At 44.8% G+C, this 14,036-nt stretch overlaps 1 protein-coding gene across 2 annotated transcripts; it reads left to right on the top strand.

The window, feature by feature from the left end:
- Nucleotides 1-4,673: 4,673 nt before the first annotated feature.
- On the top strand, nt 4,674-13,571 carry LOC132431292 (GTPase IMAP family member 5-like). 2 transcript variants are annotated; one of them, XM_060021102.1, is made up of 3 exons: nt 4,674-4,754; nt 8,689-8,737; nt 10,649-13,571. In XM_060021102.1, the coding sequence occupies exons 2-3, from the start codon at nt 8,695-8,697 to the stop codon at nt 11,533-11,535; spliced, it is 930 nt and encodes a 309-aa protein (XP_059877085.1). In that variant the 5' UTR covers nt 4,674-4,754; nt 8,689-8,694; the 3' UTR covers nt 11,536-13,571. The 2 variants fall into 2 exon arrangements, with proteins under 2 accessions (XP_059877085.1, XP_059877084.1); XM_060021101.1 differs by lacking the exon at nt 4,674-4,754 and adding an exon at nt 6,612-6,685.
- The last annotated feature ends 465 nt before the right edge of the window (nt 13,572-14,036 follow it).

Raw genomic sequence — 14,036 nt, 5'->3', positions numbered from 1 at the left:
TTTATTTCTCACACTTCTGGAGGCTGGAGGTCCAAAATCACGGTCCGGTTGGAGGGAGAGCCCTCTCTGAGATTGCAGACTGCCAACTTCTGGCTGTGTCCTCACCTTGATGGAAGGGGCACTTTGGCAAGGGCACTAATCCCAATCATGAGGAATCTACCCTCATGACCTAATAACCTCCCGATGACCCCATCTCCTAATACCATCCTCTCCAGATTAGGTTTTCAACATGTAAATGCTGGGGAGGGGGACACAAACATTCAGAGCATAGCCTGCACTCTCTCTTCTTGATGTTTTCTGGTTCTTATGGGTAGATATCTCCCTTCAGTGATCCTTGTATTTTTTTTTTTTTTGCGGTATGCGGGCCTCTCACTGCTGTGGCCTCTCCCGTTGCAGAGCACAGGCTCCGGACGTGCAGGCGCAGTGGCCATGGCTCATGGGCCCAGCCGCTCCGCGGCATGTGGGATCTTCCCGGACCGGGGCACGAACCCGTGTCCCCTGCATTGGCAGGCGGACTCTCAACCACTGCGCCACCAGGGAAGCCCCTGATCCTTGTAAATTTTTATTATCATCAAGAAAAGAGATGTCACAGTCATACATATTAATGTTTACTTCTGATACATCGGTTTATTTACCAGTACAATGGCTTAGTACCAAGAAGTTAAATGTAACTACACTGAAAATAACACAGTTTCCAACTTTCTAGCATGTATTATGGTTCATGTCTGTCCAAAATGAAGTAAGATTTGGGGAAAATAACATGCAATGTCTTCAATGTAGTCATCTATCTGGATTTTTAAATAATAATAATAATAAAGCGCCTGTCTCAAAATGGAGAAGAGAGGGGTGGCAGGGTCATCGGCAGAGAGCCACAGAGCACCGGAGGTTAGGTGTGGCTGTACCGTGGGGTTTTTACAGGGGATGGGCCAACCCACATAAGTCTGTGAATGCCAGCCTTCCGTTGTGTAAGCAAACGCTAGGATCTGTTTATTTCCATATTTCTGAATGTGACAGAACACTTTAAAGGAAGTCTTTCTATCAGCCATGTGCTAGTTAGGAGGTGTGGATACAGGAGGAGGCAGATATCCCAATACTACCAGGGCTCAGGGGTGCTAAGGGCCGGGAGGTTGTGCGCAGGCATCCTAGGGCCATCCCAGCTCCACGTGGAGAAGGGGCCTATGCACATGCACTTCAATGCCACCTCGGGTTAAGGGCCTGCAGAGACTCAGGATGACTATGGGCTTAGAGTGGCCTGCAGCTGGGTGGGGGGGGTACCTGAGGGCCATAGTAGTGGGGCAGGGAGTTGGGCTCTGTGAAGCCTGGCTGGAAAAAAGTCCATGATCAATTCCTGCCTTCAGCGTCGTGCTGGGCCCATGCAGGAACTCTCAGCCATGGAGGCACTCTTTCCACACCCTGAGGGCCCCAGGAAGGGGCCGACGTAGCGGAGACCGCCTGTGTCCGCAGCTTGCCCATCCAGGGCCACGTGCGCATGAGTGTGCGTTGTAAGCCAAAGACTTCGCTTACCATGGGGTTGATTGTAACCTGCTTGTTCTTTCATTTTTCGTTTTCTCACGTCAGGGTGTCCACATATGCCCTCCAGTTTCTGTCATTGCTTATTATTTTTGTCCTGTTTGTAAATGGACATGTGATTTTTAAAATAAATATGAGTGTTAGGATTGTAAAATTCTCATGCGGACTGTAGCACATAGAAATGTGTAGGACCAGAGGAAGGCTTGACATCCGTGGGTAAAACACCCTGCTTGGGGCATCACCAGGACCATTGTGGGGGACAGTGGAAAGAGCAGGAGATGTGCAGAGGGCTTGTGTGACAAAGCCGGTCCCCTATGAACTTGCTCCAGGACCTTGGGCACAAGGGGATTCAGCTTTTCTTGAGATGTATATATTAATGTTAATCCTTATAGCTTTCATGTATGATGAAGTAACATGAGTGAAAGCACTTTGTAGGTTAAATTCCATAAGAATATAGTACAGAAACAAAAAGTCTAAGAAGAAACTTCTCATAATAATAATCCTCATAAATAAATCTCATACTCATAAATACATAAATTTCACACTCATGAATACTCCACATTTATTCTTCATAATAATAACTACTCCACATTATTCTATGTATAGAGTTGGGAGCTAGTGGTAATATAAGGTCGGCATGATTAGTCATCAAATATATTTACAAAGTGCAGTCAAAGTTGTATTTGTTCTCTAAAATATTGCTAGTTTCTAATCCTTAGATTTAGAACTATGCAACATGACTCATAAGTAAATGGGAGACACGATTTTTAGTTTTTAAAATGTAATTTAGGGACTTCCCTGGCGGTCCAGTGGTTAAAACTCCACGCTTCCACTGCAGAGGGCACGGGTTCCATCCCTGGTCGGGAACGAAGATCCCGCGTGATGCGCGGGCAGCCAAAAAAATTTAAAATATATACAATTTAATGTTACACATGTAATACAAGATAGATCATAAAACAAAATAATATAAGACTGATCATAAAATAGAAAACAGAAGCTGGAGAGAGAACACTATAATATAATAACAATTTATTGCCTTAATATTTTATGATGAAAAATACCACATGAGGTATGAAGGGTAATTATCATTAACAGCCTTTTATTTGAAGAGGAAAGTAATGTACTGAGAGTCAAGTGATTTTCTAAGGGCAAAACGTGGCAAATCAGAACTGGAACTTATTTTTCCTTATTGTCCTATAGGAAGAGTTTCCTGAACCAGACACAGGGTCAAAATGCTATAACTTCTCAAAAACTGTCTATTTGAGTGAATATATATATATATATATATATACACATATATATCTTGACTACTTACATGTCCTCTCATTTTCTTTCCTTTTTTTCTCACCTTTTCTTTTATCTCTTCAAGAATAAAAATTCGTTGATCGTGTGCTGATGAAGTTTCTTTCATATTTCCATGCCCTGCTGCCTGGATCAACTGTCATTTTATATAAAGAGGTTCATATTTGACTTACTTCTGAGAGTTGTTTTTGGTCATGATGAGTTTTTCTTTTTTTTTAATTAATTTATTTATATGTTTGGCTGCACTGGGTCTTCGTTGCTGCGCATGGGCTTTCTCTAGTTGCGGTGAGAGGGGGCTACTCTCTGTTGCAGTGCGCGGGCTTCTCATTGCAGTGGCTTCTCTTGTTGCGGAGCACGTGCTCTAGGCACGCGGTCTTCAGTAGATGTGGCTCACAGGCTCTAGAGCGCAGGCTCAGTAGTTGTGGCACACAGGCTTAGTTGCTCCACGGCATGTGGGATCTTCCTGACCCAGGGCTCGAACCCATCTCCCCTGCATCAGCAGGCGGATTCTTAACCACTACGCCACCAGGGAAGCCCCCAAGATGAGTTTGTCAAGCAGAAGATTTCAAACAATGCATACCCTCTTACGTAGTCTTGTACAATATTCAGTATTGTACAATATTCAATTCTTGTACAATATTCAATATTCATCACCTGGCTGGGCAGATGCCACTATGCCTTCCAGAGAATATCCTATGGATTGAACTCCCTAGAAGAGGAATTCCTATAACTCCTTGGGGAAGCCAGAGCTAGACTATGACCCAAGACTCTTTTTTTCTGCCCCGGGAGCCTTCATCTGATAGTGGCAATGTTTGCCTTTTCTTATACAACTGCATTTGCGCTTGCTTATTCCAGCAATAAAATATTTTGAGATTTTTTCTAAATTTGTCTTTTACCTCTTTTTTTTTTTAAGTAGTTGTCTTCCAAAATGATGTAGTGTTTTGTTTTAATTATTATTTGGGGTCTTCATTATTTTTATACCTTACATTCAATCTCCTTCTCGGCCCATTTCTTAATTATTTTATATTTCCTTTCACTCTACACCATTAATTTTAGGCACTCCTTTTTACTTTGGAAATAGTGTTAAATCGTGTATATCCCTTGATTTACTACATCTGAAAACACCTAAGATCTATTCTTCCACATGCTGGCGAAATAGCTCATGGGTACGCTGAAGAGAACTGCTTACCACTCCTCAAACATCACACACACACCCCCAAGAAGAGACACCCAACCCCAAGAAACAAAAGACAAGGGTAGTCACTTTCTGCCTCCCAGCCCTGGGGAGTTTCTGGAAAGGAGGAAGGCTCCATTCTAACCTGTTCCACATCTGGGCTCCAGCTTTTCACGAAGGTAGACAAGTCCTCCTTCCTGAGAAGCCAGTGATTCTTTCCTGTGCCAAAGAAAATAACTAATTTTCTCAGTAGATCTCTTTGTAGGTGCTTTCACAGGGAGACTCAGGTCAGCGTGGTCTGTGTTAGAGTGAGAGGTACTTGGACTCAACAGGAGAGATGAGACGTTGATCTTCCGGGAATGGTGGCCGGAGAGCACGACACGCCCGCGGAGGCAACAGGGGTCTTTAGCAACGGGGGAACTGGGGGGATTGGGGCCCGTGTTCTTCTCTTTCACGCTCCAAACATCACTTCTTTGCACACGTCTTAAAGAGGAAATGGGAGTGGGCGAGGGGCTCGCGGGCTCCGACAGGAAGCATCCCATTAGGGGGGAAGCACGCTCCGAACTCGCTGCTTTCCGGTTTCCGCAGCAGCAGTTTCGCCCCATCCGGAGGGGGTGTCCCCAACTGCGGGGACAGGGGGCGCACTCCGTCAGCCCCATTTTCCTTCTTGCCCTGCAGCCGTGCCCTGGAACCTTCGGCCGCGCGCTCGCGCCGACCCGCCGGCACCCAGCCCGCAGCGCCGCGCCTGGTAAGGGGAACCCGGCGGGGGTCCCAGCGTCCTGGGTGGAGGCCAGGGAGGGGGGGCGCGTCCTGGAGGCCGCGGCTGAGTCAGGGCTACTGATTTCTCGTGGGATCTGACACCGGTTACCATACTTCTGGGCTCTCCCATCAGTGAAACGGGGCGCCGATGGTGAGCGTTATGGGCAACCGCGGATTCCTAGCGGGAGGGAAGCGGCTTCGGGAACCGCTCCCCCCGCGTTCACGGCCCACAGCTTTCCACAGCGTGGAGGTCTTTTCCGTCTAGTTGCCTACTTCTTAGCTCTTCTGACTTTCATAAGCTTCACGGGGTTTCATAAAGCTTCACTAAGATTCTCATCCCATTTGACAGATGAGTAAACTGAAACTCACCAGGTGCCCTAACTAGGTGGGGCGGACGTCTCAGTTTTAGCTCTTAACTTCCCCGTACCAGCCCCGCCCCATCCCTGACAAGCACCACGCCCCCTGAGGCCTGGGTACCGAGAGTCTATTCCTAGGGGTCCACAGGACAAGTTCAGGGTCATTATGTTCCCGCCCTCATTGAGCCACGTGCTCCAAACGGAACCTCTCAGTGAACATTGTTCATTGATCTTCTGAAAACCAGCCCATTCTCCCCCAAATACCCACACTTTTCCTACGACACGATGTCGAACTCGACCGTATGGCAGACAGATTCCAGTGTGTACAGGAACCAACCCTTTGCTAAAGCTCCTGTGAGAGCCGCGTTATGAAATGACAACGCTAAACTCTGACACAAGTGATACCAGGAAACAGCGGGAGGGGGCAGGTGGGCGAAGGAGAATATGAATCAGGCAGACAGAAAGTATTTTTATCTTTCCTAAAACAGCATGAGAGAGCCTGCTTTCCAATGGTTTGATAAAGTAAGGCGCCGTCAAGATAAAATCAGGCTCGTGTAGTGTACAAATCAGGAGGCACATTATATGCTCATTGGCTTCAACCTCCTACCTAAGCTACATCCTCCTGCTGCTCCTGTCAGGTACTCATAATCTCTGCCCGCATGCTGCCCGCGACTCTCTCACGATTCCTGATCCCACCTGGGGGAAGATTAAAAGGGTTTTCCTTGTGGAGAAGAAATCTGCCTCCACTCGCGATTCTCCCTCTTCTGTCTACGATGTGATTGACACGTGTCACGTTCCTTCGAGTTTAGGATGTTTCCCGATCTTTTCCTAGGCTTGATTCTGTCCTTTTAATATTCTATGACTCATTTTAGCATCTCCATCAATATCCTTTCTGACTAGCCTCTGCACACTTTATTATTTGTTAATATCTGTCCAAAATAATCTACTCCTCGGTGGGACGTGTCTCCCCCGGCAGCCTGACCCACTCAGAAGACGGTTCAGGAGGACCGTGCGCGCCTCTGCTAATGTAACCTGAACTTTGACTGGCTTTTGTGAGGCCACAGAGCTCCATTTGGGTCACACTGATCATCAAGTCATGGGAAAACACCAGATTGCTTTAAACTGAAATACTTCCATTCCGAGCAACTTCTGGCCCTGCGATTTTACCTTTGAATAATCTTTTTTTTGCACTCAAGATTTTGCAATACAGTTCTCTTTGTTAGTTTTAGGGTAAGCTTCCAGCCTGCCTGCCTCAGTTTATGTCCTGACCATGGATGGCAGCATGGTATGTGGTGTTCCAAGAGGTTCATTGACTGTATAATCTCTTCTCCATCCTGATAAATCTAGAAGAATACACAGGCAAAATGAGCCATGTTTTGGTCTTAGCTCCATGGAAGTTGTGTGATCGTGGGCAGGTCAGTTGAGGCTCAGTTTCCTAATATTTTAATAGAAATTTTAATACCTATCTTGATAACATCATAGGGAATTTAGGAGAACGATTCAAAGAATGGACATGAAAGAAACTTGAAAATTACAAACGGCTGCACAGAGGATTATTACCATGGTAAAGTTATCATCAACATTGTCACCACTGTCGTCATCGTCTTTACCACATCGATATATTGATTCCAATATATAGCAACTGCCGTCTGAAGTAGAAAAGATGTCAGAGGATTTGAGCAGTTTTAGCAAAAGCTGGAGTGTTATTGACCAGAGGCCAGGACAGCGTGTGGGAGAATGTGGTGAGGAAAATGCTCTTCTCTGGGCTTAAGGAAAGGAAAGTGGTGCAGAAGGAGAAGGAAAGGAAGGAAGGAAGTTGCCTTAATAAATTCTGAGCATGTGCCAAGGGCTGGTTTCCCTAATGAGGGCCATTTCTAGTCTTCCCTCCAGAGTGAATAGAAACATGTGAAAGAGGCAGAAATAACAGAATCGACCTGTATAGCAAGTAAACTATGAAAACCGTTTTGAATTCAATGTTAATCTATAAAATGCACCTTTAAACCAATTAAGACATCCTAAGATACGCCCATCAGGGTGACCAAAAAATTAAAAATCTAATATCACCAAGCGTAGGTGAAGATTGGGGGGATTCTCACCCATGGCTGCTGCCAGCATGACTTAGCACAAGCTTCTTGGCGTCATATTTGGCAGTATCTTGTCAGGTGGAAGCTATATATCCCAGAGAAATCGTCCACGTGCACAAGGAGACGTGTAGGGGGATTCTTCTGCAGCGTGGTTTGTAGTAGCAAGCACGCATCTTGGCACACCAAGTGTTTGTTAATAAAATTGAGTTGGATAAAATGCTACATAAATAATGTCACTGACATAAAAGATTAAAATGCCAAAAAGTACCATATATTACCTATACATACATGTGTATCTCAGAATATTGGTTGCCTCTGAAGGGAAGAGGGAGAATGAGACGGGTTGGGGGGAGTCAAAAAATAAATAAATGGAACTATATGTGTAATGTTTTAACTTTTTCAGTCAAACCAAACAGCAGCAGTGAAAATGCCAAAATACTTAGATCTGTTCACTGCAAGTAGTGGGCATTTGTTTCATTACTCTGTGTATTTCTCCCCTTAAAATGTTTGCTTCAGAACTGCATAATCTTTAAAACTGAATAAATAAAATACAGTCTCGGAGATCATCTTAATTATAGTGGCACATTGCATGCTTGCCTTTTCTAATGCATGCTCACCTTTTCTAGCACCAAGAAGAATGACACAATATTATGTCTCATCTGAATGAAACATTTATCCCCATAGTTTTGCCAATTTCTGGGTATATCTACTGGAAAATTTTTTAAGTGGTTATTGGGAGACCCACAAGGAAAGACATGTGGTTTAAAACTGAGCAGGAAATGAATTTATCTTGAATTTGTCCTGAATGTTGACTCTGTCCCTCAGTCATGGCAGCAGCTTCTCTCCACCAGCTGCTCAGAGGGGAGGGAGGGTGGTGGCCGTGCTCCTCCGTCTTCTACTGCATCCTCTCATGTCTGTGCTCAAAGGAGCCCTGGATCCCCAATTCCACACTCCCATTGGAAGGTACATTGTACTTTCCTCCTTGCCACTGGGATATCCATCTGGTACAAAGAGTTTCTGGGGCTGGAAATGGCCAGTACTTCAAACAAGCCAATGTCATTTACAGCAAGGCAATTTTTATTCTCTAGTCTAGCAAGTTTGCTTACTTTGATTCCAATAATAATAGTAATAATAAAACAATAAACAAAATCCTGCTTCTCATTCCACAGAAGAAGACTTTCTTTATTTCATGCCTTTTCAGGTAGAGGGGAGATAATCAACTGACTTGTTTTCAAACATTTCATGCTTTCCTATAGGATGAGGAAAAAGCAGGAGTTCATTGTGTTAATATAACCTAGCATCACCTGGCTTGCTTAAAGTTATATATGGATATTTGAAAGTAAAATATAAGTTAGAAAATTAGCGATGGAAACGGCTCATCTAAGGATAATTATTCTTGGCTGTCTGAATTGGAGGTGTTCTCAGGCCTTACCAAGTCCCATATGGACACCTGCTTTTTATTCCTTTCCTTTTTTTATTCCAGAAGAGAATGGAAGGGCTTCAGAGGAGCAGATACGGGACTATGGCTGAAGGTAAGAAAGCCTCCAGATTCTCAAGAGCTCTAGGCATCAGGGAAGAGTCACTGTTTTCTCTCCTCCTCTCCCTCACCTCAAACACAGTGACAGAAAAGAAACCCAGTTATTTTCCACTGCAGAAGAAAAGGCAGCTATCATGTTCTTATCTTCCCCACCATCATCACAGCACACACACCCGAGTGTGAAGCTCTCCCCTGTGCCGTGATGTATGGGAAATGAGGAAATGAAACTTCAAGTCAGAGGTCAGGGGACTTGGAAACGAACTGTGAAAATGATATCCTTCCCTGCCTGCACTCAACTGAAAAGAGGAAAAGTTCCCCATAAAGATTTAGTAAATCGTGTTTGCTAAAAAAAAAATCCAGGATACTTAAGAAAGGGAAGAACCAACACAGGGTAAAAGGAATAACAATAACAGATTTTAGGAGACTAAAATGAACTTAATTCATCTGAGCTCCTAAGAACTCCAGAAATCCTCGGATTCTCACTCTCTTCATCCCTTGAAGATTTTAGCTCTTGATGCAGGGTCACCCTCGACAACACCACTTTTGTTCTAATTTCCTGTCATTCTATCAGCCAAATTGACGATCTTTCCAATGCATGTGTTTCTTACACATGATGGTCTTATCATTTCTTCCTCAGCCACCGATCCAGGGTCATCTGTCAGACTGTTGCGGTCTCACACACACCTGCGAACTTCCCTCGGAGAGGAATCAGAACCAAGACAGAACACCAATATCCAGTGCAAATCCAAAGTAGATTAGTGATAGGCGTTTATTACGCACAAAAGCGCAAACCGATTGGGGCCTCACCAAAAGCAGGGTGAGACCCCGAGTCTTGTACGGGTGTGGTGTTTATATCCCAGGGTAACAGGATGTTCGTTCTAATTTTGAACTATTGGGTCGGCCATCCGGAACCCAGCGTCTTCCTGTTCACATTATGCTGGCAAGAAAAGCTCAATTTCACAGCAGCCAAGTCAGGCGGTTAGCAATAAAAGCAGTTACGGTGCAAACAGTTTTAAACCAAAACATTCCATCATTAATTCCAAGTATTACAATCGAAACTGTATGTTCTGGGACAGCATGTCCCGTCACAAGACTCCGTCCTTGACTTTAACGACAAGCTTTCTGTAGGCTCACGTTCAAACATCCAACTCCCCACCCAAAAAGAGGAAACCCAGGGCCATTCAGCTGGTCCTCGGTGGTAGGTCACTGGAGCTCTGACATCTGAGACTTCCTTTACCCCCAAGGTTCAGATGAATGTGATTGGCAGCCTGTGTACCTGGGAATTAATTGGTGGGTGAAAGAGAGGTGATCATAGTTTCTCACTGATGACTTCTCATCCTCCACCTCTTTCTAATCTCACGTTTATTTAGCATGAAACTGGGCTAAGCACCTTCCCTGGAAAAGCTCAGGGACCAGCTTTCTGAAAGCTGTGTTTTCCCTGGTCCTGACGAAGTCCCTGGAGCATCCTTCACAGTGTAGCGGTTCTTACTCCTGGCTATGCGTCCAAGTTCGGGCTCCCAGTGTGGGCTTCCTGCCATTCAAGAGTCGCCTCAAGTTGTCTGCAAACATTTGTATGTATTTAAATATCACTGTTTGGCAGGGAGAGAGGTCCATAGCTTTCATGAGATACCATGAAAGGTCCGCGACCTAAAAATCTTAAGAATCACTAACTTTACCAACAAGGACCTACTGTATAGCACAGGGGACTCTGCTCAATATTCCGAAATAACCTAAATGAGAAAAGAGTTTGAAAAAGAATAGATACACGTATATGTATAGAGTAATCATTTTGCTGCACACCTGAAGCTAACACAACATTGTTAATAAACTAAACTCCAAGATAAAATAAAAAATTTTTTAAATCACTGACTTAGTAAAACACGAAAAACTCTTTTTTTTTTTATAGGCGGGATAGAAAATAAGCTGTTTGCAACCTCGTCCTCATTGAGGATCATCCTGGTGGGCAAAGCAGGCAGTGGGAAGAGCGCCACCGGGAACAGCGTCCTCTGCCAGCCAGTGTTTGAGTCCAGGCTGGCGGCCCAGTCGGTGACCAGGAAGTGTCAGGGCGCACCGGGCACGTGGAATGGGAGGAGCGTCCTGGTGGTGGACACGCCCCCCATGTTTGAGGCAAGGGCCCAGGACCAAGAGGCGTACGAGAACATCGGGGACTGCTACCTGCTCTCGGCCCCGGGGCCTCACGTGCTGCTGCTGGTGACCCAGCTGGGGCGCTTCACAGAGCAGGACGTGGTGGCCGTGACCAGGGTGAAGGAGGTCTTTGGGGCGAGAGCCCTGAGACACACGGTCATCCTCTTCACCCACAAGGAGGACTTGGGGGACGGATCCTTGCATGACTACGTAGCAAACACAGACAACGTCAGGCTGAGGGCCCTGGTCCGGGAGTGCGGGCACAGGTACTGCGCCTTCAGCAACCGGGCCTCCGGGGACGAGCAGAGGAAGCAGCTGGCCGAGCTGATGGCCGTGGTCGAGGGGCTGGAGAGGGAGCTCCAGGGCGCCTACCTCAGCAACGACCTCTTCTTTGATGCACAGCGGCTCCAGCAGGGCGGGGGCGACCCCGATGGAGAAGGTCACGTGCGCTACCTGGCCAAGGTGCGGTCGCATATTGCAAAGCAAAAGCAAGACCTGAGAGAGGCCCAGAGAAACGGCGCCTTCAAGGCGCTCCTGCGAGTCAAGCGCTGGATCGTTTCTCACATCGGAATATTTGCTGTTTTTGTTATATGCTTTTTGAGTTTGCTTGCCATTTTAATTAGCTTGTGTAGCACTCGCGAATGCTGAGCATTTTCAGATGATACCTGCCATCAGCTTCCATTTTTTCAGAGTCAGTAGCTTTGTCTATGTTGATAAGGAACTTTATTTGCTTTTCGTGTAGTTTCACTTTCAATTTCCCTTCCTTGCACCGGACACACCATCCATTTTCTTCAGTTGCTTTATATTTTCTATCCACCTGACCCATCCATGGATCAGTCCAGAACAGGCTGTTGTCCAATGTCTGGAAACAGTTCTTTTACGCAGGCATACCTCGGAAACATCGCAGGTTTGGTTCCAGACCACCACAACGAAGTGACTATCAAAAGTATCACACCAAGTTCTTGGTTTCCCCGTGCACATAAAGTTATGTTTATGCTACACTGTAGTCTATTTAGGGTGCAGTAGCATTTTGTCCAAAAAACAACGTATATACCTGAGTCTAAAATTACTTTACTGCTAACCATCATCTGAGCCTTCAGTGAGTCATAATCTTTTTGCTGGTGGAGGGTCTTCCTCCATGGTGACGGCTGCTGACGTTTGGGGCAGCTGTGACAATTCCTTAAAATAGGACAGCAGTGGAGTTTGCCACATCAATTGACTCTTCCTTTCACAAATGATTTCTCTGTTGCACACAATGCCATCTGATAGCATTTTACCCACCGTAGAACTTCTTTCTACGAATGGGTAGAAAGAAGAATTGGAATCAGTCCTCTCAAGCTCTGCTGTTGCTTTATCAGTTAAATTTACGTAATATTCTAAATCCTTTGTTGTCACTTCAACAATGTTCACAGCACCTTCACCAGGAGTAGATTCCATCTCAAGAAACCTCTGTCTTTGCTCATTCATAAGAAGCAACTCCTTATCTGTTAAAGTTTTATCATGGGGTTACAGCAATTCAATCACATCTTCAGTCTCCACTTCTAATTCTAGTTCTCTTGCTGTTTCCACCACATCTGCAGTTACTTCTCCACTAAAGTGTTGAGCCCCTCAGAGTCGCCCATGAGGTTTGGAATCAGCTTCTTCCAAACTCTCGTTAATATTGATGTTTTGACATCTTCCCATGAATCATGAATAGTCTTAAGGGCTTCTAGAATGGTGAGTCCTTTCCAGAAGTTTTTCAATTAACTTTGCCCAGATCCATCAAAGGAATCACTATCGATGGCAGCTATAGCTTTACGAAATGTATTTCCTAAATAATAATACTTGAAAGTCAAAATTACTCCTTGATCCATGGGCTACAGAATGGATGAAATCTCAAACTGCTTAGAACTGCTTTTACGGCATCCCATAGGTTTTGGGTCATTGTGTTGTCGTTGTCATTTGTTTCTATGTATTTCTTTATTTCTTCTTTGATTTCTTCAGTGATCTCTTGCTTATTTAATAGCGCGCTGTTTAGCCTCCATGTATGTATGGCTTTTACAGCTTTTTTCCTGTAATTGGTTTCCAGTCTCATAATATTGTGGTCAGAAAAGATGCTTGATACGATTTCAATTTTCTTAAACTTTCCAAGCCTTGATTTGTGACCCAAGATGTGATCTATGCTGGAGAAAGTTCCACGTGCACTTGAGGAGAAAGTGTATTCTGCCACTTTGGGGTGGAATGTTCTATAAATATCAATTAAATCTATCCGGTCTGTTGTGTCATTTAAAGCTTGTGTTTCCTTATTTATTTTCATTTTGGATGAGCTGTCCATGGGTGTAAGTGGGGTGTTAAAGTCCCCTGCTATTATTGTGTTACTGTCGGTTTCCCCTTTCATGGTTGTTAGCATTTGCCTTGTGTATTGAGGTGTTCCTCTGTTGGGTGCATAAACATTTATAATTGTTATATCTTCTTCTTGGATTGATCCCTTGATCATTATGTAGTGTCCTTCTTTATCTCTTGTAACAGTCTTTATTTTAAAGTCTTTTTTATCTGATACAAATATTGCTACTCCAGCTTTCTTTTGATTTCCATTCGCATGGAATATCTTTTTCCATCCCTTCACTTTCAGTCTGTATGTGTCCTTAGGTCTGAAGTGGGTCTCTTGTAGACAGCATATACATGGGTCTTGTTTTTGTATCCATTCAGCCAGTCTGTGTCTTTTGGTTAGGACATTTTTTTTTTTTTTTTTTTTTTTTGTGGTACGCGGGCCTCTCACTGCTGTGGCCTCTTCCGTTGCGGAGCACAGGCTCCGGACGCACAGGCTCAGCGGCCATGGCTCACGGGCCCAGCCGCTCCGCGGCATGTGGGATCTTCCCGGATCGGGGCATGAACCCGTGTCCCCTGCATCGGCAGGCGGACTCTCAACCACTGCACCACCAGGGGAGCCCAGGTTGGGACATTTAATCCATTTACATTCAAGGTTATTATCAATATGTTTGTTCCTATTACCATTGTCTTAATTGTTTTGGGTTTGTTTTTGTGGGGTTTTTTCTTCTCTTGTTTCCTGCCTAGAGAAGTTCCTTGAGAATTTGTTGTAGAGCTGGTTTGGTGGTGCTGAATTCTCTTAGCTTTTGCTTGTCTGAAAAGCTTTTGATTTCTCCATTGAA

The sequence above is a fragment of the Delphinus delphis genome, chromosome 9, assembly GCF_949987515.2.
Source record: "Delphinus delphis chromosome 9, mDelDel1.2, whole genome shotgun sequence".
NCBI lineage: Eukaryota > Metazoa > Chordata > Mammalia > Artiodactyla > Delphinidae > Delphinus > Delphinus delphis.
The sequence above is the reverse complement of the archived record's forward strand: the minus strand, read 5'-3'. Positions and strand labels throughout refer to the sequence as shown.